This window comes from Aulostomus chinensis, chromosome 10 (genome assembly GCF_037954235.1).
Source record: "Aulostomus chinensis isolate RoL2024-O1b breed Wild chromosome 10, RoL_Achi_v1.0, whole genome shotgun sequence".
Lineage (NCBI taxonomy): Eukaryota > Metazoa > Chordata > Actinopteri > Syngnathiformes > Aulostomidae > Aulostomus > Aulostomus chinensis.
The window spans coordinates 20550832-20575818 of record NC_141329.1 but is presented as its reverse complement, the minus strand read 5'-3'; the positions used below and the strand labels follow the sequence as shown (position 1 = coordinate 20575818).

The 24987-nt window shown below is 42.2% G+C and overlaps 3 protein-coding genes and 1 pseudogene across 3 annotated transcripts; 2 read left to right on the top strand and 2 right to left on the bottom strand.

The window, feature by feature from the left end:
- Positions 1 to 1346: 1346 nt before the first annotated feature.
- Positions 1347 to 5629, bottom strand: LOC147254827 (extracellular calcium-sensing receptor-like). Its single transcript, XM_086215027.1, has 11 exons — positions 5373 to 5629; positions 4976 to 5196; positions 4789 to 4862; positions 4356 to 4535; positions 4047 to 4235; positions 3445 to 3936; positions 3100 to 3309; positions 2868 to 2991; positions 2553 to 2746; positions 1876 to 2157; positions 1347 to 1769 (listed from the first exon to the last, which is right to left on the bottom strand). Exons 1-11 carry the CDS (start codon positions 5627 to 5629, stop codon positions 1347 to 1349), a joined length of 2646 nt encoding a protein of 881 aa, XP_086071153.1.
- A 1993-nt stretch (positions 5630 to 7622) lies between these two features.
- Positions 7623 to 11582, top strand: LOC147254826 (extracellular calcium-sensing receptor-like). The gene is made up of 12 exons (XM_086215026.1): positions 7623 to 7861; positions 8014 to 8183; positions 8379 to 8470; positions 8629 to 8808; positions 8946 to 9134; positions 9242 to 9455; positions 9519 to 9733; positions 9976 to 10185; positions 10280 to 10403; positions 10488 to 10681; positions 10786 to 11067; positions 11160 to 11582. Exons 1-12 carry the CDS (start codon positions 7623 to 7625, stop codon positions 11580 to 11582), a joined length of 2532 nt encoding a protein of 843 aa, XP_086071152.1.
- Positions 11583 to 13482: 1900 nt separating this feature from the next.
- Positions 13483 to 24949, bottom strand: LOC147254824 (extracellular calcium-sensing receptor-like). Its single transcript, XM_086215218.1, has 10 exons — positions 24839 to 24949; positions 17246 to 17383; positions 16693 to 16984; positions 16514 to 16600; positions 16022 to 16291; positions 15505 to 15711; positions 15146 to 15421; positions 14696 to 14923; positions 14479 to 14602; positions 13483 to 14393 (listed from the first exon to the last, which is right to left on the bottom strand). Exons 1-10 carry the CDS (start codon positions 24940 to 24942, stop codon positions 13483 to 13485), a joined length of 2637 nt encoding a protein of 878 aa, XP_086071344.1. The 5' UTR covers positions 24943 to 24949.
- On the top strand, positions 21892 to 23087 carry LOC147254825 (uncharacterized; annotated as a pseudogene).
- Positions 24950 to 24987: the final 38 nt, after the last annotated feature.

Here is a 24987-nt window from a genome sequence, read left to right as displayed (position 1 = left end):
CTACCTCCGGCCAGGACTTTTGCTGCTTTCCACTCTTCCACCTTTCGATCAGCATTCCTGACCCTCGGCGCAGCCCGCAGGAACCTTGCTTCCCTCAGTAGCGCCATGTTTAGGATCTTTGCTGCATTTGAGTGATTTTCCTCCTTTGCTGGCCACTTGGCCTCCTGAAACTTCATTGACTTGTTACCCTCTTTAGTATTTGTAGTGTATTGAAAATATGTTTAATAGATGCTGGCTCTTGTGGTAACTGTAATTAAAAAATATGTTTCTCCGGAAGACCAGAAAGTAGAACATTGCAGCAATCAGTGGTGCTGCTTATATTGAGTCATGGTTGTAGCCCACACTACCGGCAAAAGAAAGTGTGCTATATGTAATTAACCTTATTTGAATTACATACATTTTACATGTTGTGGAGTACTCTTAATATTTGACATCTCTTGATATTTCGGACACCATGCTACACAGGAAGTGGAAGTAACTTCTTGATGTACCAAACAGGATGGAAAGATAATGGGAGTCGTGGAAAATATTTCGCTTCAAGGTAATGACATAGTTACTGAGACACACCAAGTGGTACATGTAGGTTTGTTCCTGTTCAGAACTGCCCAACTGCTGCTCGTCCCATGTTGTTATGAAGGGAAGTCTGACAGACACCTTTTTAGATTTTGAGCTTCTTTGACAGTTCAAAAACAAACAAACAAAGCCTTCCTTGCATTTATTCATGTCAATTCGAAAGGTTTCTCATGCTAGCACCGTGTACCAGCAGTCATATTTGTTGATATGGTAGACAAAGAGGTACATATTATCAACAATGAATAAATGGAAAAATATATAAGTGTCACTGTCCTGTCAGGACTGTTTGACTATTTAGTCCTGGACATTTATTTATGGACTCCCTGTTGTGTATCTCCTCATGTTTTAGTTTCACTTTTGTCACTGTCCTTTTCTAAGTGAATCGCATGTGTCTTATAGGTCATCATCAGTCACAACCCTGCTCTCAGCATTTCTTCAGCTCCTTCCCTGACCCTCAGAGTTGAGCGTGTCTTTAACTTAAGTGACTCCTGTCAGCCTTCGGTAGCTCTTCACGTCTCTGTAGGTCTCCATGCCTGGTTACTCAACAGTGTTTGCTGTTTTTGTCAGATCTGAGCTGCATCTTGTTTCGTTTATTTTCTGTTTAATAAATGTTCTGTGTCTTGGCTGGTTGGCTTGACTGTTATTAGAAAACTTCACATTTGATTTTTATGTAGAAATACAAATTATATAGAAAATGGAGCAAACTGGAAGGAAACTCAGGTCAGATGGATTCCCAGGGCTAACTACAGTATTTATGCATTCAGTCTTCCTTGCTACCTGGCCATCAAGTGCTTTTTAGTATTTTTCTCAGGCCTTAAAAGAATAATGAAACACTTGGGTGCAAATATGCAGAGCAGTAAACCATAGCTAGAGGCCAAGATTGCAAAGATCTCCACGGCAACTGCATATTTCCCAGGAGAGCTGACGTAAGCAGGGACAAACGCCACCCACACGGCACAGAAGATCAGCATGCTGAAGGTGATCAGTTTTGCCTCATTAAAATTGTCTGGCAGTTTCCTAGCGAGGAAGGCCAAGAGGAGACTGGTGCAGGCCAGCAGGCCAATGTAACCCAGAACCAGAGAGAAGCCCACCACAGAGTCCATGGCACACTTTAAGGTGACCTTTAACCCTGGAATATTCAAGTCAGGTTGAGGCACAGGTGGGCTGAGGGATAACCAAATAATACAGATGATAATCTGGATGAGAAAAAAAAAAACAGATTTAAAATGTCAGGTTAATCTAAAATACTGCACAAATAAATCACGTTATTATGAAAGAACTGTATCTGCAACCTGAACTCACCTGTATACAGGTAAAGAGGCAGACACTTCCTCTCTGTTGAACCGGGCCAAACCACTTCATCAAGGCTTCAGCACCTGGCCGAGCTGAGCGGAACGCTGCCAGAACCACTATGGTCTTGACTTGGAGGCAGGAGACACAAAGTACAAAACTGATCCCGAATGCTGCCTGCTGGAAACGACAAGACCAGACTGATGGACGCCCGATGAACACCAGAGAGCACAGGAAGCAGAGTTTCAGAGACAGAAGAAGCAGGAAGCTCAGCTCTGAATTGTTGGCTCGAACCTGAAAACAAAAAAGGGCGGTTCAAAAGATTCAGAAAAATGAAACACTGTAAAACAAAATATAAGTCCAATATTAGTCCACCTTAGCTGAACAACAAAGACTTTTAGATGGGTTTAATTCTTCTCCAACTCCAAGTTCATCCGGTTAAACTGGGGTTTAACCCTCCTTTTTTACAACTCAATTCTAGTGGCACTCTTAATAAATATTGCACAAATGCCATGACATTTTCACAGTGGGTTTGATGGTGAATGATTTTAGTCATTAGCTTACGAAATAGTGGGTAAAAATTTCATACGTCAATATCTCTTTTATCAGGCTGGAGCAACCCCCCCCCCAAAAAAAATGCTTTTGAATCAGCTGAAGACCTGATCTCATTACCGATCTTTGCTTCTTACCACTGGTGTTTGACGGTAGTAAAGAAACACCACAAACACAGCGGCTGTCACCGATGTCCCGGATACGGCTACTGTAGTGAGGGTGATGCCCAAGGTCTCGTTATAGGAGAGGAAGTCCAGCTGGCGACGGATGCAGGCAGTTCTTTTAGCATTGGACCAGAACTCAGAATGACAACGCTCACACTGGGGGGAACCTGAGAGATCGTGACCCACAAAAAGAAAAATGGGGGGGGATCAGTCAGGGACAGACATCAGAGTTGTTGCTCATACACTGCTGTGCCGCTGATCGATGATTGTTGAAAGTCATGTCTTTACCAGTTTTATTGCTGATCTCCCCGTCAGCGCATTGGATACAATCAAAGCAGCAGACAGGTTCCCCTTTCCTGATGGCCATTCGGGTTCCTGGGGGGCAGCTCTCACTGCACACTGAAGAGGGAACCTGAACAGCAAGTATATACACATATGGAAGGAAGTAGTGTCTTGTGAAACAAACTGAGAAATTTAATACATCAGGCATTTTTGGTCACTTTTATTATTCTTTAATCACCTGATTGGATCCTGTGCTCCACTGAATTGCTGATTCATTTAGGTGGAGGTCAAATCCATCCACACGTCCAACCAAAACAACTTTGAGTGAACCACCAGGGGTGCTCTGCCAGTTAATGAGGTCATACTTCGCAGGAATATCGGCCCCTTGGAAGAAAAACATTTCTCCCTGTGGTGTGGTGAAATTGATGATGTTCAAATGCTGCAACAGCTGAAAGCATCAAAATGTTTTAGTACATTTTCATACGGCAATGCAACAGTTCAGGCTCAAATAATTAATCCGGCTCTGAAAGCATAAGAAATATCATTTGGGAGGAAGATATGAAGTAGAGATTGTTGTGTTTACTTCAACGGGTTTGATGTGTTTTGGAGAGGAGCAGGTGGAGCTGTAGTTCCTCAGAGGGTTGACCGTATCAGGGCAGGAGAGAAGGCTATGAAGGGCGTGGGCTGCAGCGTACACAGCCAGATACACATTATATGTCACCCTAAGCTGGGAGACATCAGTGAAGTGATTCTTCACTCCCTCCAGGGACTCGGACCCACTGCAGAGTGGAAGTGAAGCTTTCTGAAGAGATATTTTTGCATGAGATGGTGGTGAAGAGGCAACAGTCGAAAGAGGTCTACAACCAAACTCCTTTTCCCAGAATTCTCTCAAGAACTCATCATCAGGATGACGAGAAGGGTTCAAACTTTTCAGATAAGTTTCAAATCCAGGTATGGCTGAGCTCCGAATGGCCACACCCAGAGCTCCTCTCGCTACTTTAGAGGTGGCCAGATTTTGGAGAAGGTCGGTGCTGGTGCTCCAAGCCTCACTGGCAAGAAACTGTCGGTCAGTCACCTAACATTGGGAAAAGGACACACACACAAAAAAACACCATTTCAAAATATTTTTCCAAATAAATAAAATAATTTCATTCAGTCAGTGTACACTGTGATACAATTTCTCACATTAATGTTGTCCAGTTGCACAAACAGTTCCCTCACATCTGTGTACCAGGAAAAGACCAGAATCACTTTGGCTGCGGATGCCTGAATTGTGAGAGCAGCTCGTCTGGCGTCACTCACGATGTTTTCCCTTCGTAGAGTCTCTACAAATGCCAGACACACCCCTGCCCCTCTGATCTCCTCCTGAAACACCTGATATAGATCCAAAAGAGGAATAAAATTAATTGAAATCTTTTTGAATGTTAAATGTATATTTTGCATAGACACCATAGGATTTCTTTTGTTTTTAAATATAAGAACAAATAGAATCACCTTAACTGCCACAAAACCATAATCATTGTTTGCTATCACTGCTCCAATCCAGGTCCAGTTGAAGCGTATGGCCAGCTGGGCCATGGCCCGGGCTTGATAAATGTCACTTGGAATCGTCCGGAAGAAATTTGGAAATTGCTGCCTGTCACTCAGACAGGGGCAGCTAGACTGGTAGCTCATCTAACAGACAAAACACACATGCACACGCACACACACACACACACACACACACACACACACACACACACACGCACACACAAAATACAGCCATTTTAACACAAGCTTCAAAAAATGAAAAAATTAAGAGACACTCTGCACAGTAGAGCCTCAAATGTTGTTTAAAATCATAACATATTAAAAAGTCATATTTAAATCACAACATATTAAAATGTTCAAGGCTTATTTCCATGAAATCAACACTCACTAAAGGTACAGACAGTGGCCCCAGGACTCGGGAGAGTATCATGGCTGTTTTGGATGAGGCACCACCGACAATCAAAGGGACACCTGTGACAATTCAATTAAATTCATGTATCAAATGGAAAATGTGTCAACACTAAAACAACACCACCAAGTTTCATACGGTAAATAAATTATTTATTAGAAGCAGGTTTCAGTACCTTTTCCATCTCCATTAGAGTCTGAAGAGGCTGCTGGATTACAGCTGATGCTGTCTCCACCAACCAGTGACAAAGCCGCCTGCATGGTCCAAGGATGTAGGGCACAGCTATCACGAATATGATAGCCCAGCTTTACTCCTGGTAGGAGGGTTGGACTTTGATTGATTTCTTCCACAGCGAACATCATTGCATGAATATACTGCAATGGAAGATGTTCTAACCTGAGACCCGAGGAGAGAAGGAATCAATTCATATGTGAAAATGACTACATAGTCATAATTAATAACATAGGAAATAGGAACATTTACATATGAATGAACTTCCCGTAGAAGAGAAAAGATGTAAAATGGGTTTGTCAAACATTCTTATTATACAGCATTCACTCAAAGAGTTTTACCCAGTGCAAGGCTCATAGTGCGGCAGTTGAGTGAAGTCGTGGTCTATTGCGGGAGGCTTGTAATACAGACTAAAAAGCCCACCAATAATTATGTCTCCATCCTGGAAAAGACTCTGGTTGCCAGGTGAACCCCACCGGGGACAAGTTACTGTCCAGACTAGGTGCAACCCGACCCGGAGACCCAGCTGTCTGCCCACAAGACCCACAAAGAGAACCAAAGTGGCTGAGGGGGGCCACGGAGGAGAGAACCGAGACATAGATGCAGATATTCCAGACGCTCAGGTAGAAAAGTTTCTCACTGGCAGAACATTCACGAATGAGCACTTGGCCTCAAACTGTTCCTGCAATAAAAAAGTCATTTTAAATCTTAATGCAACAGGAGAATAAAATATATATTTAATATTATGACATACACCTCCAAAGCAACATCATTTTAATGACAGATGCAACTCGCATTGCCAAACTAGTACCTCCTCCTCCTCCTCCTGCAGTACAACACAGATGTTGCTCTATTTATAACAGTAAAGCCCACGGCGGGATGATGGTAAACACAATGACACTGCATCAAATCATTTCTGTCTGACACAAACGCAATCATATGGCTGGTTGTGATTAGTGTGAGATACAGAAACAAGGATATTTACGTCTTGGTTAGTAGATACCAAAGTAGTTTAACCTTTGTCTATTAGTTGCTAAATTATTGACTCACATAAACATGGCTACACCGATCCCACCATTTACCTCTTTGTTGCGTTTTGTGTTGCAGCAAAAGTTTGTTCTGAAATTTAATATATACATACAGTGTATATATATATATACTGTATAAGGCCCTATCTTTGTTGTAAGATTGTTTTTTTCCTTCTTTTTTTTCTTTCTAGTGCTTTTTTCCCTTTTCCACTTTCCATTAAACCTGGTACTCACATCAGTCCTGGCAACAGTTGTTTCAGAGATGGGGGCTTGGCTCTGACTAGGTGGTATATATATATATATATATATATATATATATATATATATATATATATATATATATATGCCCACCTAGTCAGAGCCAAGCCCCCAAAGAAAAAAAAGAAGGAAAAAAACAATCTTACAACAAAGATAGGGCCTTGCACCACCCTGGCTCTTCTTCCACAGTCGCTCATGCTGGGGCTAAAAAAAACCCTGAGAGAGAATGGTCTAATAAAACTGGCCATTTTAAGTAGTTAAAAATGGACATGTAAGATAATGAAAACCTCATCCGTCCCACTATCAAACACCAGAAAGAAACAGAAAAAATCACCAGGCATTCCTTTTTTGAACCATGTATCCATCCATCCATCCAACCATCCATTTTCTATACCGCTTAGCCGTCCAGGGTTGCAGGGGGGCTGGAACCTATCCCAGCAGCCTTCGGACGAGAGGCGGGATTCACCCTGGACGGGTCGCCAGTCTAACACAGGGCCAACACATAAAGACAGACAACCATTCACACTCACACCTACAGTCAATTTAGAGTGTGGATTAACTGTGGGAGAAAGCCGGAGTATCCAGAGAGAACTCATGCAGGCACAGTGAGAACATGCAGACTCCACACAGAGCCGGGGCTCAAACCCGGAACCTTCTTGCTATGAGGCCACAGTGCTAATCACTGCACCACTGTGCTGCCCTTGAACCACATATCAAGCAACATATTGGTGCATATAGATTATATGTACATCAGCAATAAAAATAGTTTGAAAAAAGAACAAATTAATGCATCTAATACTGTCCTCCACTTCTACCACTTACCTACACAAAGACTAATGACTTGCATGCTGTTGCTGTGTTGCTGTCATTCTTGAGAGGAGCAATTTTTGGGTTGTGTACATAGGCCATCACATGCTCACCTGCTTGTAAAAAAAGGCATTTACATCTATTATAAATACCCACATCAGCAGTTCACCTGTTCAGAGGAGGAGGGTGTGTGTCACACACTGTGGATCAACTGTCATTTGCACACATGCATGATGTACTCTACCTGCTGTATGAAAATATTCATTTGACCAGCAACTTGTTGTTTTTCTTCCTCAGGTTTATGTCAAAAGGGGAACAGTTTTTTTTCCTTTTTTTGCTGATGTATTGCAGATGGGCTCTGGTTTCACTTTTTCCATGCAGGAACTGTTAATGAATATTGCATTTATTGCCAGGCAGAAACAAATAACATATCTGAATATACTGTACATATTCAACATGTCCATATCATCCACTTGGACATTCTCTTGGCTTCTCACTATGTTGACATCTTCAGCCGTGTCCTGGCTCCTTGTGGGGCTTGTGGGCAGACAGCTGGGGCTCAGGGTGGGACTGCAAAGTGTTCAGACCCTGACCTGTTCTGGGTGGGGGACACCGGGCAAGCAGGGTGTCTTCCAAGAGGGAGATGTGGTTATTGGTGGGCTGTTTAGTCTTCATTACCAGCCCCCAGCTATGGACCATGATTTCACTCAGCTGCCACACTACAAACCTTGCACTGGGTAAAATGCTTCCTTTATCTCTGACCACCATTTACATTTGTATAATAATGCCTTTTTTTCATCTTTACTGTTAAACAAATAGATTTTTGGTGAGATTTCTCTCAATAGAACATCCTGGCTGATACTTGTCTTGTTCTTTTTTTTGGTCTCAGTTTAGATCATGGTTCATTGCAGTATATTTATGCAATGGCATATGCAGTGGAGGAAATCAATCACAGTAGGAATCTGCTACCAGGAGTGAAGTTGGGCTACCGGATTTTCGATAGCTGTGGGAGACACCCGTGGGCGCTGCAGGCAGCACTGTCACTGGTTGGAGGAGACAGTGGCAACTGTAACTTGACAGCTGCTGATGAGGAAGAACATGGAGAAATGAGAAAGAAGCTCGGTGCGTGTACACTGCCAGAAACAAAGCTGATTAAATGTGAATGCATTACTGTGTTTACAATGAAGCTTAAGAGTATTTTAAGTCATGATTTAATATTAAATGTAATATTAAAATTAATTTTGCCATGATCAGATAGTCGCATTGTACCTGTGATCATCGGTGGTGCGTCCTCTGTAACAGCCCAGATTCTCTCCAAAATCCTGGGGCCGCTCTCTGTACCTCTGGTGAGTTTATAATTTTTCACCTCATATCTAGGCTTCGAATGATAGGCAAGTCTTTAAGCACCCCATTTTACTTGGGGGTGAGTACAAATGGTGTGAAAAGAAATCAATATAAAGTTATTTGCTTCTGTAAAATAAAAAGAAAATGTTTTGTCTTTCAGATCAGCTACTTGTCTAGCTGCCCCTGTCTGAGTGACAGGCAGCAATTTCCAAATTTCTTCAGGACCATTCCCAGTGATATCTACCAAGCCCGGGCCATGGCCCGACTGGCTATACGCTTCCACTGGACCTGGATTGGAGCAGTGATAGCAAACAATAATTATGGCTATGTCGCAATAAAGGTTTTTTAGTATTTTATTTTTGCTATTTTATATTTGTGATCTTGATAGTCAAGAAAATGTTACAGTGTTATAAAATATATCCTGATATACATTACTTAAATATTGATGTGTTTGTTTCTTTCATTTGTATATGTTAGATATTTCAGGAGGAGATCAGAGGGGCAGGGGTGTGTCTGGCATTTGTAGAGACTCTACGAAGGGAAAACATCGTGAGTGACGCCAGACGAGCTGCTCTCACAATTCAGGCATCCGCAGCCAAAGTGATTCTGGTCTTTTCCTGGTACACAGATGTGAGGGAACTGTTTGTGCAACTGGACAACATTAATGTGAGAAATTGTATCACAGTGTACACTGACTGAATGAAATTATTTTATTTGGAAGAATATTTTGAAATGGTGCTGTTTTTTTGTGTGTGTCCTTTTACCAATGTTAGGTGACTGACCGACAGTTTCTTGCCAGTGAGGCTTGGAGCACCAGCACCGACCTTCTCCAAAATCTGGCCACCTCTAAAGTAGCGAGAGGAGCTCTGGGTGTGGCCATTCGGAGCTCAGCCATACCTGGATTTGAAACTTATCTGAAAAGTTTGAACCCATCTCGTCATCCTGATGATGAGTTCTTGAGAGAATTCTGGGAAAAGGAGTTTGGTTGTAGACCTCTTTCGACTGTTGCCTCTTCACCACCATCTCATGCAAAAATATCTCTTCAGAAAGCTTCACTTCCACTCTGCAGTGGGTCCGAGTCCCTGGAGGGAGTGAAGAATCACTTCACCGATGTCTCCCAGCTTAGGGTGACATATAATGTGTATCTGGCTGTGTACGCTGCAGCCCACGCCCTTCACAGCCTTCTCTCCTGCCCTGATATGGTCAACCCTCTGAGGAGCTACAGCTCCACCTGCTCCTCTCCAAAACACATCAAACCTGTTGAGGTAAACATCATTATCAGCCTTTCATTTGAAAAGGAAATCAAGGTGGTACACTTCTGAAACAATCTTGTTCCAAAGTCAAATAATAATAATAAAAACATAATAGGGTCTTCGCCTGAAGTACCTTCAGGCTCAGGCCCTAATAATAAGACACCAATCTAAGACACCAATCACATGGCAATAATTTACACAAACAATATGTTTTATGACTTCAGTGTTCAATTTGACTATGTTGATACTTTCAGCTCTTGCAGCACATAAACAACGCCAATTTCACCACACCACAGGGGGAGGAATTTTATTTTCAAGAGGGTGATATCCTGGCAAAATATGACCTTGTCAACTGGCAGAGCACCCCCGACGGGTCCCTAAAACTTGTTTTGATTGGACGTGTGGACGGTTTTGACCTCCACCTTCATGAATCAGCAATTCACTGGAGCACAGGATCCAATCAGGTCTTGAAATTATGAAATAACGTTGTTTAAGATAATTTAATTAAATGTGTTTTATTGCATGTACTTAAAAATAATGGGCATGTGTTTCATTTAGGTTCCCTCTTCAGTGTGCAGTGAGAGCTGCCCCCCCGGTACCCGGAAGGCCAACAGGAAGGGAGAAGCTGTCTGCTGCTTTGACTGTATCCAATGTGCTGATGGGGAGATCAGCAATAAATCTGGTGAGGACATGACTCAATACTCAACTTCGCTGCTGTTGTTTTTCTTTGACTGTCTCAAACTTTTTCTGAGTCATTTCCTCCCAGGTTCTCTTTCCTGTGAACCTTGTCCATCTGAGTTCTGGTCCAATGCTGGACGAACGGCCTGCATCCCTCGCCAGGTGGACTTTCTCTCCTTTAATGAGACGCTGGGCATCACCCTCACAACAGCAGCTGTATCTGGTGCTGCTGTGACCGCTGCAGTGTTTGTGGTTTTCCTTTACCATCGTCAAACACCTGTCGTGAGTAATTTAACCGGAGATTGATGTAAAGCTAGGAAAAATGGATTGGATCAAAATATATGTTGTACATGTTGTCTTCTCTGTGTGTTATGTATCATTTTAAGGTTCGAGCCAACAATTCAGAGCTGAGCTTCCTGCTTCTTCTGTCTCTGAAACTCTGCTTCCTGTGCTCTCTGGTGTTCATCGGGCGTCCATCAGTCTGGTCTTGTCGTTTCCAGCAGGCAGCATTCGGGATCAGTTTTGTACTTTGTGTCTCCTGCCTCCAAGTCAAGACCATAGTGGTTCTGGCAGCGTTCCGCTCAGCTCAGCCCGGTGCTGAAGCCTTGATTAGATGGTTTGGTCCAGGCCAACAGAGGGGAAGTGTCTGCTTACTTACTTGTATACAGGTACTCGTCTTTTTTTTTATTGCCAAACAAATAAAAAAAGAGCTGCTACACTAAATTGTTTGGATCACATCATGGTAATATTTTTCTTTCAGGTTTTAATCTGTGCAGTATGGTTGTCCCTTAATCCTCCCATACCTCAACGTGATCTGGGGTTCCAAGGGTCAAAGGTCACTCTGGAATGTGCAATGGCTTCTGTGGTGGGCTTCTCTCTGGTTCTGGGTTACATTGGCCTGCTGGCTGGCACCTGCCTCATCTTGGCCTTCCTCGCTAGGAAACTACCGGACAATTTTAATGAGGCAAAACTGATCACCTTCAGCATGCTGATCTTCTGTGCCATGTGGGTGGCGTTTGTCCCTGCTTACGTCAGCTCTCCTGGCAAATACACTGTTGCTGTGGAGATCTTTGCAATCTTAGCCTCTAGCTATGGTTTACTTTTCTGTATTTTTGCTCCAAAATGTTTTATCATTCTTTTAAAACCTGAGAAAAATACTAAGAAACATCTAATGGCCAGGTAAAACATGAAACTGAAGAATACATTCCGCTTGACTGCAATTATATAGTTCTTCTTTGTGATCTTCAGCTTGCATCACTGTCTGTTTGCTTAATATTCCATAAATATTTTAAACTTGTAATTGACATCTAACCATGAAAAATCATTTTTACTACATGCAATGTTTTGTTTTTGCAATTATGTCTCTTTGAATAATACATCAACCTTGCATCTCATTGTATCCTTTGATCCCCCCCCTTGTTTGAATTTTCTTTTCAAATTTAATAAATTACAAATTCAAAGCAGACTTTAGCCTTTCAGCCTTTTTAAAAAATTGATCTGGTTCACACTGTGATGACTCCTCTTCCCCTGCTCTGTCTTGTTCCCAGTTATTTCTCCTCCTCTCTTCCAGGAAGCAAGCAGGAAGCAATTATCAGTGTAAAGCAGCTCACCTGAGCTCTGAGCTGAGCTTCTCTTTAAAAGCTCCCTGGTTCAGTTTGTTGGCTCAGGTTTTTTTCCTATTTTCTTTGCCAATATATCCAGATACATTAATTCACTTTTCAAAGCATTTTCAATGGACTCTTGTATCCTTCTGTCCAGAAGTTCCAAATCAAAGTGATCAGTGATTTTCAGGAGCTGGTCACGTGTGCAACGCCCCAAAAGTTCCCCTGAAGGAGACTCCAAGAATTCCTACAGCACAGGCCAGCCTACATCCTGCCTACTATCAAGTTGGTCAAAACTGAGCATGCACACAACAAAGGCTCTCTAATTCCTTCTGCACAAAATGTATATGTAGTATCATGTTCTCCCTAAAAACACCACGAACTAGAGTTTGAAACAGATGCTACTCAACAACTCAAAAAAGATTAACCTAACAGGCAAACAATGGGCCTTACCACATTGATGAGCCCCCATTTTGTCAAGACCTGATCAAGGATCTGACAAAAGAGGATAACACACAATAGGCCACAAATTGCTCAACAGTAATAGTTTATAGCTTACAGAGGTACATAACTCAAACCAAAATTACTCTCTCTGGACAAAATCAAACTAAAGATGAAGGGATGCAGCCGCAAGGGGCCAGCAAACTGAACCAGGGAGCTTTCAAAGAGGAGCTCAGCTCACAGTTCAGGTGAGGTGGTTCACACTGATGACTGCTTCCTGCTCACTTCCTGGAAGAGAGGAGGAGAAACAACCAGGAACCAGACAGAACAGGGGAGGAGGAGTCATCATATGACATATTATACAATAGAGATTCATGCATATTCATTTTTAATGATAATTGTACACGATACATGCATACATAGTAATTGAGTCCAATGCAGCGCAACAAAAGAAGACTCAGACACTGAAACAACATTCAGAATAAAACTTAACAAAATCACTGCCTGTCACTGTGACCTTGACCTTTGATCACTGACATGTTTAGAGTCTCAGGGGGTGTTTGTGCTATTTAAAGACATTTCTTTGATATCATTTGCTAATTGCCCCTCAGACAACACAGTGACCTTTGACCTTCAAAAATCTGTTCAGTTCATTTAAGTCATTTATTCAAGCATTATTCATCAATATGTTCCGGGGGGGGGGGGGGGGGGAATATCATATTTGCCATTTTAATCATCATTTCTATTACTTTGACAGTTTTATTATTATTACTATCACTACTGACTAACTCTACTGCAGTCATGTTCTGTGCAAGCTATTTCTGTTTTATGATGTAAAAGTATTATTGTATGACTCGACCCATAATTGCTTTTTTTGTGTTTCTCTCTGGCTTCAGCAGATTAATTTATGTAACATTTGGGTCCACAAAATAAAATTCCAAGACTTTTATTTGTACAACTCCTTTAATGTGCCTTGTTTCTTTCGGTGCAACCATTGTTCAATGTAGAATCTGATCTGATTTAGTTAAAAATAAGTATGTTTCACTTCATCATGCTTTTACCCATGATTGCTTTCTTTGTGTTTCTCTCTGGCCTCAGCAGGATGATGTAACATTTGGGTCCAAACAGTGCCACCAAAAGACCAAAACTGGAGGCCAGGATGGCAAACACTTCCACTGCATCTGCATATTTCCCTGGAGAGTTGACATAAGCTGGGACAAAGGCCACCCACACAGCACAGAAGATCAGCATACTGAAGGTGATAAATTTGGCCTCATTGAAGTTGTCTGGAAGGTTTCTGGCTAGAAATGCCAGCAGGAAGCTGAGGATGGCCAGTAAGCCAATATAACCCAGTAACACAGCAAAACCAACTGTGGACCCGACCACACACTCATAAACTATCTTGTCATTGTGGTATTGAGTGTTTTTATGAGGACTTGGTGAGGCTGATACAAGCCATGTAGTGCAGATTGCTGCCTGAATAGAAGTGAGACCAAGAACCATCCCTCTCTGCTGCATAGCACCAAACCACTTCAGACTGGCTCCTCCTCCTGGTTTGGAGGCCTTGAACACGGCCAGAACCACCATAGTTTTTACCAGAATACATGAGACACAAAGCACAAAGCTGATCCCAAATGCTGCATGTCTCAGCTGGCATGTCCATAGTCTGGGACGGCCAATGAACAACAATGAGCACAGGAAGCAGAATTTAAGAGAAATCAAAAGTTGAAAACTGAGTTCTGAATTGTTTGCGCGTACCACAGGTGTACTGCGATGATAGATGAAGATCCCCAGAACAACAGAACAGATAAACGTGCCCAGCAATGATGATGTTGTCAGGCAGATACCCAGAGGTTCGTGGTAGGAGAGGAACTCTGTTTTCTTCGGAACACAGCCATTACGCTGAGGGCTGGACCAGAAATCATCTGGGCAGCTGATGCACTCTGTGGAGTCTATGGATATACATAAAGCATTATGATTATAACAGTCATGTTAACAGTGAATTTTTGTATGAAATGTTTCAGTGTTGATACCAACCTGTCACATTGCTGAACTTTCCATCAGAACAAGGAATACAGTTGAAACAGCACTCAGGTTCTCCCTTCTTTCTGGCCATACGAGTACCAGGAGGACAACTCTCACTGCACACTGACCGTGGAGGCTGTATGGAGGAAAATTATAGTGTGTTTGCTCCGCCACTTTAAACTTCTTTCCTTAGGTATCATGATTAAAAACAGAAATAAAACAAAATCACCTGTTTTGTTTGAAAGTTCCAGAAGATTTTGTTTTCATCCAGTGTTAGCTCTCCACCTTTGAACACTGTCTCTTTAACCTCACCAACATTCTGGACTTTAGCTCTTCCATCAGGGAGCCACAGCCAGTTCATGACATCATAGATGGGCAATGCATCACCATTTTCATCAAATGACACTTGATCACCAAATGATGTGGTGAAGTTAATCTTTTGCAAGTAATACACAAGCTGTGGAAATTAGAGTAAATATACTTCTATCAATCTATCTACTATCTACTATCTACTATCTATTCTATCAACTTCTATCTGCTGTCATCCAGCAGAGAGTTTTCATCTGTGAAAATTTGAATCACACAGGTTTTTACTAACTTGTATACCTTCAAAGCTGCTTTGGAAAAAAAGATAACATGAGATAGACATGTTAACAGGAGGTGTAAGTTGATAACACACCTGCCACGGCTCCAGTCTTTGCAGTGTAGCACAGCTGCTCCCGCTGAAAGGCCCTCTCCCTGGCACACACTGCAGCATGTCATCAAGGGCGTGTGCCAGAGCATAAACAGCCTTGTAAACATTGTACTCAGGCCTGAGGTTCGAAACATCCAGAAACTCAGTCTCCACGTTCTCCAGTTGTTCATCTCCAGTGCAGAGTGCTCCTCCAGCCTCCAGCCAGCCTGCTGGAGGAGGTACAAACCTACACTGAAAAGTGTGTTCCCAGAATTGATTGACCTGAAATAGTCAAAATTAAGGATGACAAATACAGACAATATATTATGAGGCTACCACTTAATACTGCATAGTTGCATTCATACCATGTTATTTCCATAGCTGATGTTATGGTGTTTGTCAGGACGTATCCTCAACAGAAACTCCTTGAGGCCTGGTATTTCTCCTCGACGGATGGCAATTCCTAGTGTGCCTCCCAGGTACGGCATGAAGCGTGGGGTCTGGAGTACAGTAGCTGTTGTCCAGGCTTCACTGGCGAGCCACTGAAGGCCTGTCACATTCTGCCTTATCACCTGAACAAAACATGATATGAATTAAATGTTCACACTGCATAACCACCAGAATAGTACACAGTTACTTATTTACACTCCTTATTACACATTTTTACTAGGTAAGACGTATTTGCATGACACCTTGTGACTTTCAGAAAGTATTTTACTTTCCTGCATTCAAGAAAATTCAAGACAAAATATTGTCCTTTACAAAGTAAAACTATACTCCTATCAAAAAAAATCCTAAACCTGAAATATCAATTGGCCTAATAATTCACAGAATGCTACTAGTAGCTGTAAGAAAAAAAAAAAAAGGAATTAATCACCCAACCTCTTCAAGGAGACGGATCACATGACTCTCAGGTGCGAATACGATGACCACTTGAGCTGTAGATTTCTTCATCGCTTCCACAATCCTGCTTAGATCATCTGGGTTGTAGACTGGGGACAAAACTTCTAAATAGGCCAGACAAGCTGCACCAGACTTAGCCAGGTCAGACTGGAAGGACCGGGCAGCATGAAGCCCATAATCATCATCACTGACCAGGAGACCTACCCAGGTCCACCGGAACCGATTTAGAATCTGAATCAAAGCACGTACCTGAATGAAAAGAGTGTGAAGATATTTGACCACGGGCAGAAAATAAGAAATGAGAGAATAAGGTTACACAATAGCACATTGTTAATTACCACCTGTGGCTCTGTTATCTGAAACCACACCACCAAGTGGTTTGTCATATGATAGTCTCACATTATGTATGTGCAATTACAATACAGGAGTGATGACAACACATGCAGTTTTATGTGGTAGATGAATATTCACCTGGAAAGCATCACTAGGGATCGTCCTAAAGAAGGATGGAAACTTTTGCCGGTTACTCAAACAGGCACATGTGGAAAAATAACTCACCTGTGAAAGACAAAGACTTAATATCCTAAAATCATTCGATTCCCTTGTATACCCTTTAGTTTAATTGACCACTTTTTATGTCAAAAACTTACCATTGGCACTCTGTACAAGCTCACAACAGAGGAGATTGCAATAGATTGTGTGGAGGAAGAATCTCCCACAATCCCGAGGACTGGAGGAGTCCCTACACAGGTCTCATTTAATGTAAACTGCTCTTCTCGACCACTGACTGATGACAATCCTGCACGGAATCCAATTCCTTTGTCACAAGTATCATACAGACTGAATCCGAGAGTCACATCAGGGAGCAGGTTGGAGTTTCTGTTGAGCTCCTTGATAGCAAAGATCATTGTTTGAGCCTGCCTGAATCCTTGGACATCCAAACTAGCACAAAAAAACATTCGAGTTTACCATTGGAATACAGAATATGATACTTACATGATACAAATACGTCAAGGCGCTGACTTTTATAAACAGTTACACTAGTTTCATAGCATAAGTTATTGTTGAATATGACAGGAAAAACTATCTTAAGTAGCAATGAAAAAAAAACCCACATAATGGTATTTTTTCAGACTAGTATGTGGTGAACCAAGAATACTTTTAAAAACTGACTGCTTTTTGCTGTATCCTTGATGCACTCACCCATGACAGGTAGGCTGCTGTGGCTTTGAAGTAAAAGTAAGATCTGGAAAGGCAGAAAAGAAGTGAACTGCGAACAGACCACCCAGAACCACATCTCCAGCCTCGTGTATCCCACTTAGATAAAACTGTCCCTGTAATCTGCAGAAGGAGGAAGAAGAAGAGGAAGACACAGCAAAAGGAAAGAAGAAAAACACCATTAAATACATGAGTGAAAGTAAGTTTGTGACTAAAGATGACAACATGACTTTCCTCCTGTTCTATGATTTAGTTTAAGCGTAATGTCATCTCTTTTATTGACGTGCAATGAAGTTTGATCCCCCACACCACCAATTAGGGCAGGAGGAGATTTTAGGGCAGGGCCTAAGATGTAGTTTATTCAGCATCTCACTATAGCCAATTGTGGAGCTGTTTTAATTTGTGAATGATAAATTGCTCAAGAGGAAACTTGCATCATTTCTTCAAAAACACATATCTACCTCCTGAAGTAACCTTATTTGCAGACCTCAGCAGATGCATATGTGTAAGAAGAGAGAAGTACAAATCAATATGACTGCACATACTGCAAAAATTATCTATAAAATGTGTAACCAGGTGGTAGATAAAAAAAAAATCAAATATTATGTACACCCAGGTTTCAATTAGCTCTCAGTATGGTTTGTATGTTTTTAGCTGTGTTTTTTTTCTTTAATTGTAATATGGGTAAATATTGTTTAAAATGCATTTAGAATAGAACAGATAATGAATTGGCCCTGACAACTTGACTTGCTGTTTCATTTTTTGGCCACAAGATGGTAGTAATGAGTATGAGGATATAAGCCAAGCAGTGCAGATTGCTGTCTGGCTATAAATGAGACCCAAAACAGTCTGTCTCTACTGCATAGCACCAAGCCACTTCATATTACTTCTTCCTCCTGGTTTGGAGGACTTGAACACAGCTTCATATCTTATCCGGCATTTCCATAGTCGGGGATGGCTGATCAACAGCAATGAGCCAAGGAGGCACAATTTAAGTGAAACCAAGAGCAGGAAATGGATTTCCTAATCGTTGGTGTGTCCTAAAGATGTGCTACAATGATAGATGAGGATCCCTAGAACAACGGCACAGATAAACGTGCCCAGCAATGAGGCCGTTATCAGACAGATACACAGAGGTTTATGGTGGGAGAGAAACTCTGTCTTCTTAGGAACACAGTCATCACACTGGAGGCTGGACCAGAAATCCTCTGGAAAGCTGGTGCACTCCATTGCAAGGCAAGGCAAGGCAATTTTATTTTCATAGCCCGTTTTTTCAAACAGTTTGTCTCAAAGGGCTTCACATGGCATCATAACAACATCCTCTGCCCTTTGACCCTCACACTGACTGAGGAAAAACTCCATGGAAAATGCTATTAACAGGGAAAAATCTGAGAAACCTCAGGGTGAGCAACAGAGGAGGGATCCCTCACCCAGGACAGACAGACGTGCAGTAGATGTTGTTACAGAGTTGTGGAGTCTAGGAAAACACAGACAGTGTTGAGATTCATGTTTATAGATTTATTTCCTTTTTTTTAATCAGGAAAAGGTCGCACTTTGGATCATTTTGCTATCCCTTGCCCCCAGCCCCAATCACCTGAACAGGAGCTCAAACCGACCACAAGGTACTAGTGCGCATTATCCCAGCCCCCCACCTGCAGACACATACCCAGCCAAGCCACAGGCAACACAGTGACATTTGTGATGATATTGAAACCCCAAACTATACTGTTCAAACAGTGATACCAACCTGTTGTGCCAATTTTTCCTCCCGAACAAAGGGTAGTCAAAACAGTACTTAGATTCCTTGTTCTTTCTAACTATATGAGTACCTGGAGGACAATCCTCACTGCACACTGACTGGGGACGCGGTATGGAGAAAAACTGTTTCCATCAATTAACAATTCTATGAAGCCCGTATTATTGAGCATTTAAGTGTCTAAAAAAAACAGAATAACCTCCGGGAGTTGAAACTTCCAGAAGATTTTGGTTTCAGTTATTAGCACTTTGCCTTTAACATTCTGAAACAAATGACATTGACCGGCCTATTCAGGTCCCTGCCCAGGCAATCAGTGTATGCCTTTATGTCACCTTTGTCATCCAATCATATGTGATCACCAAATGTTGCAGTGAAATTTATCTTTTGCAAATAATACACAGGCTATGAAGATTAGAATAAAATTAAAGGACAATAAAACAAAATTATATACTTGTGGGGTTTATAGGGTGGGAAATAGTTTCCTAAGGAGTTTGATTGGAACCTTTAAAGAGGGGTTTCATCCAGAACACGTTAAAAGGTTAATTGCTTGATTAGTTTTAAATTGAATTTGAATTCATGTGTAGACTCCCTATTTGCTACTTACTGACCTGGTTTCGGACAATACTTATACATTATTTACTGATGTTCACTCATGTTCTATCTTGTTTGTATTTGTGTATATACTCAGTCATCCAGGTCATCGTAATTCTCAAAAGTGATCAATATAGGCAACTGTGCTCTGTGTGCACCTAACGAGCCTATTGTTTTGGCCTTATGACCACTTGGTTTTGCCCCCACCCCCGTGGGTGGTTTATACCTGATACTTCCACCAGAAATTTAGAACTGAAGAAGCTTCTTGGATGAGCGGCGAAACGTCTTCACTTACAAGAGGTGAGTCCAGTTGCCTATCTATCTTGTTTAAAAATGAAATAGTTAAGTTCAATGACAAACAAGATTTTTATTTGCTTAAAAAAAAGCCAGATTTTACAACTAACAGCATATAGAAGTTAGAAATTCCATGATATTTTTTCCAAGGTTATGGCAATGTTCGAAAAGTCATACCAGCACACCGCTATCAGAGACACAACTGTCCAAACAGCAGTGAAGTTGGTGACTGAAATGTCCCGAAACTGGGGTCTGGTGCTGGAATGGTTTCGCACAAGTCACACAGATTATGTAGCGTGGTGGGTGGTGTGGCAGTGATGGCTGAAAACCTCATGCCTCAGATTCACCACACTGAAAAGACAGTAAGTCTTATATTGACAGCAACTGAAAGTGGCTCTTCATCCAGAACAATGTACTTTTTCTATCATTTTTCCAGTGTTTGCTACAAAGTTGCTGTTTACTGTTTGAAGTGTTAGCAATAAAAAAATCCACTTGAACATGAAATTGTGATGCGTCTTTAGATCTATCAAATTGCTTATGTTTAAGCAACTAGTTTTTGCCCTGCCTTGATGATTTGGGGCATAGTTTGCAGACTACTTTACTTTTCATCTCGCCGTTTGCCTTTTATCTTCTGGTAACACTGGTGTTAAATGCATAATAAAGACTGAATCTAATACATTTAGTTAAAAATACGCATGTATTTCACCTAGTAATGCCTCGACCCATGACGGCTTTCTTTGTGTTTCTCTCTGGCCTCAGCAGGATGATGTAACATTTGGGTCCAAACAGTGCCACCAAAAGTCCAAAACTGGAGGCCAGGATGGCAAACACTTCCACTGCATCTGCATATTTCCCTGGAGAGTTGACATAAGCTGGGACAAAGGCCACCCACACAGCACAGAAGATCAGCATACTGAAGGTGATAAATTTGGCCTCATTGAAGTTGTCTGGAAGGTTTCTGGCTAGAAATGCCAGCAGGAAGCTGAGGATGGCCAGTAAGCCAATATAACCCAGTAACACAGCAAAACCAACTGTGGACCCGACCACACACTCATAAACTATCTTGTCATTGTGGTATTGAGTGTTTTTATGAGGACTTGGTGAGGCTGATACAAGCCATGTAGTGCAGATTGCTGCCTGAATAGAAGTGAGACCCAAGACAGTCCCTCTCTGCTGCATAGCACCAAACCACTTCAGACTGGCTCCTCCTCCTGGTTTGGAGGCCTTGAACACGGCCAGAACCACCATAGTTTTTACCAGAATACATGAGACACAAAGCACAAAGCTGATCCCAAATGCTGCATGTCTCAGCTGGCACGTCCATAGTCTGGGACGGCCGATGAACAACAATGAGCACAGGAAGCACAGTTTAAGTGAAACCAAGAGCAGGAAACTTAGTTCTGAATTGTTGGTACGCACAATAGGTGTGCCCTGGTTACAGATGAAGATCCCCAAAACAACAGCAGAGATGAGTGTGCCTAGCAATGAGGCAGTTGTCAGGCAGATACCCAGAGGTTCATGGTAGGAGAGAAACTCTGTTTTCTTAGGAATACAGTTGTCTCGCTGTAGGTTGGACCACAAATCATCAGGGCAGATGGTGCACTCCAAAGAGTCTAAGAAAACATAGAATTTGTTGAGATTCATCTTATTGTCTAGTAAATTTCATCATTTGTATTCCTCATCAAACTATAATATTTAAATTGATACTAACCTGTGTTGTTACTAATATTTCCATCAGAACAGGGGATACAATCAAAACAGCACTCAGGTTCCCCCTTCTTTCTGGCCATACGAGTACCAGGAGGACAACTCTCACTGCACACTGACCGGGGAGGCTGTATGGAGGAAAACTATACATCAATTAACACTTTTATTCTAACCTTATTAATGGGCATATAACTTGAACGAGAGCTGAGAATACGTGATTGTTGGAATGCTAATAAATGATCAATCCTAGAGAGAGGGAATACATGCAGAGCATGTGGGACCTATGGAGCCCAATGTTCCAATATCTGTAACCGTAATTACTGTCACAACAAGAGATTAATGAGTTACAACAACAATGCTACAGCAAGGGGGAGCCAGGATGACAGGTCAGTGGGGGGATGTCATCAATACCCCCACCAACTGAAATTGGGTACCAAGCTCCAATAGACACAAACAGCCTAAATACAAGAGCTGCTGACCTAAGAAGGAAGATCGTGAACCAACAAGGTTCCTGGAGCCTCTGACCAATACCAAAGCTGAGTTGTCAAGTACCCTCAGAAGATCTACGAGTGGATGTGAATACCGCACTGAACACAATACCCACAACAACTATCACAGAGACCAACAAGCTGATGCACAGTGGCAACAGTAATACTGGAGATGCTAGACATGTATATGGAGCATAAGAAACGGTACCCTCCATGGAAGAGAAGGATAGAGGCCAAAATGAATGCAACAAGGAGTAAAATTTGCCAGCTAGCAGAGCTGCAGCAACGTAACATGGTGGATAAAGGTGTGCCCCAGAAATACACTAAGCTATCCATGTCAGAGGTACTTGAAACTGCCAAACAAAGGCTAACAGCTCTCTCCACCCGACTGAGGAGAAACACCAAAGAGGCAGAGGCTAGGGAAATAAAGAAGATGTTCTTTTCCGACCCAGCCAAAGTGTACTCTCAGTGGCAGGGGAATAACAACCAACCAGGCCCACCGAGAACTGAGATGGAGAAGTACTGGAAGGGCATATGGGAAAGAGAAGCATCATACAACACCGATGCACAATGGCTAGTGGACCTGAGAACTGACCACAGAATCCTCCCAGAACAAAAACCAGTAACCATCTCAGTGGCAGACATCCAAGACAGAGTGCCAAAGATGACGAGCTGGACAGCACCGGGCCCTGATATGATCAACACATACTGGCTGAAAAAGCTAACTGCACTCCATAAACGCCTTGCAGCACAGATGAACTAGCTGTTCAGGGATGGGATGCACCCAAAGTGGCTAACCCAGGGCAGGACAGTCCTGATCATGAAGGACTCCCAGAAGGGACCCATCTCATCCAATATACCAAGGAGATGCACTGTCACCACTCCTGTTCTGCATAGGCCTGAACCCCCTCTGTCAGATCATCACAAAGTGTGGTTATGGATACCAATTCTGAAGCGGGGCAGCAATCAGCCACCTGCTCTACATGGATGACATCAAGATGTACACCAGGAATGAGAAATTGACTCACACCACCAGGATCTACAGCAACAACACAGGGACATCATTCAGATTGGACAAATGTGGCCAGAGGGTATCAAGAAGAGGCAAGATGATCAGAACAGGCTTTGGAGTTTGGAGTGAGGAGTTTGCCTTTTTAACGTTTGGTAAAAACTGTCAAATCAGTCAGCCTTATAGCTCGTTACTTGTTTATCATGTTGCCCATTCTATCCATTGTATGTGAATTAAATAGGTCCTAAAAAAGACATTCTGAGAAATATTTGCTTTTCATGTGTGATTCAATGTGGCACATTCACACTCACACTCACTCACACACAGTCCAACACATGCAGTAGTAGTGGGATGTAAGATGCTAGCTGAAAAAGTGTACATGGAGAGGCACCACCAAGTCGCGGGATAGTGTACCGTAACATCTGTACCCAGTATGGACGAGAAGTACACAAATCCCAATAGGACATAACACCAAAAGTGGTCGAGAACAACAGGACCAAGGTGCTATGGTACTTCAGCTTCCAGACTGACAAAGAAGCTACCGGCAAACCAACCAGACATAGTAGTGGTGGACAAACAGCAGAAGAGGGCAATGGTGATACCAGCTGATGCCAACATCAGGAAGAAAGCACACGAGAAGGTTGAGAAGTACCAGGGGTTAAAAGAACAGCAAGAATGGATGTGGAAGGTCAAGGCTGACGTGGTTGGAGCTCTCAGGGTGGTGACCACCAAACTGCGGGAGTGGCTCCAGCAGATTCCAGGAACAACACCTGAAACCTAAGTCCAGAGGAGTGCAGTCCTAGGAACAGCTAAGACTCTGTGTAGAACCCTAAAGCTCCCAGGCCTCTGGTAGAGGACCTGAGCTAGAGGATGACACAGAACCATCCTACAAGGGTGAAAGGAAGATTTTATATAGAGTACATACAAAAATTAAACAAAAATAAGAATCACCTCCTTTGGTTGAAAGTTCCAGAAGATTTTGCTTTCATTCAGTGTTAGCTCTTCACCTTTAAACACTGACTTCTTAACTTCGCCAACATTCTGGACTTTTATTCCTCCATCAGGGAGCCACAGCCAGTTCATGACATCATAGATTGGTACCACATCACCATTTTCATCAAATAATACTTGATCACCAAATGGTGTGGTGAAGTTAATCTTTTGCAAGTAATACACAAGCTGTGGAAATTAGAATAAAAGATAGGCGACATATGAATGGCATTCTCTGCTTATAGTGATACTGCACAGTTATTTTAATGTCTGAAATGGCATTTTGAGAACCTGTATTCTCATGTATTTTTGAGTGAAACAAGATAGAGTTGGGAAATATGTCTCAGAGGAGTTTGATACCAATGCAGAAAGGGGTGTATCAAGAACATTGATGCTATAGAGTGTAGGACTGCAGTCTGGGGAGAGATGGAAGACCATCTGGTGGTCCATCTCTTTGCTGAAGCAGTTAGTTAAATGTCTTGAGTTTAATCTGTAGCTGTCACAGACCCTCTTAAGTCTAAATGAACTTGAGTTAACGGCCTATTACCATCATATTCCTTCTGTTTTCTTTGTTTCACCAATGCATGACTGCTGTCTACCAGCAGTGGTGAAAACATGATGAGACAGCAGCAAAGATGACAATTTTGCAGTTATTCGTGAGATTTCAAGTTTAAAAATTGAACAAGACATTCTAGATAACATGAAACAGTCATATCAATAGGAGGTGTAAGTTGATAACACACCTGCCACGGCTCCAGTCTTTGCAGTGTAGCACAGCTGCTCCCGCTGAAAGGCCCTCTCCCTGGCACACACTGCAGCATGTCATCAAGGGCGTGTGCCAGAGCATAAACAGCCTTGTAAATATTGTACTCAGGCCTGAGGTTCGAAACAT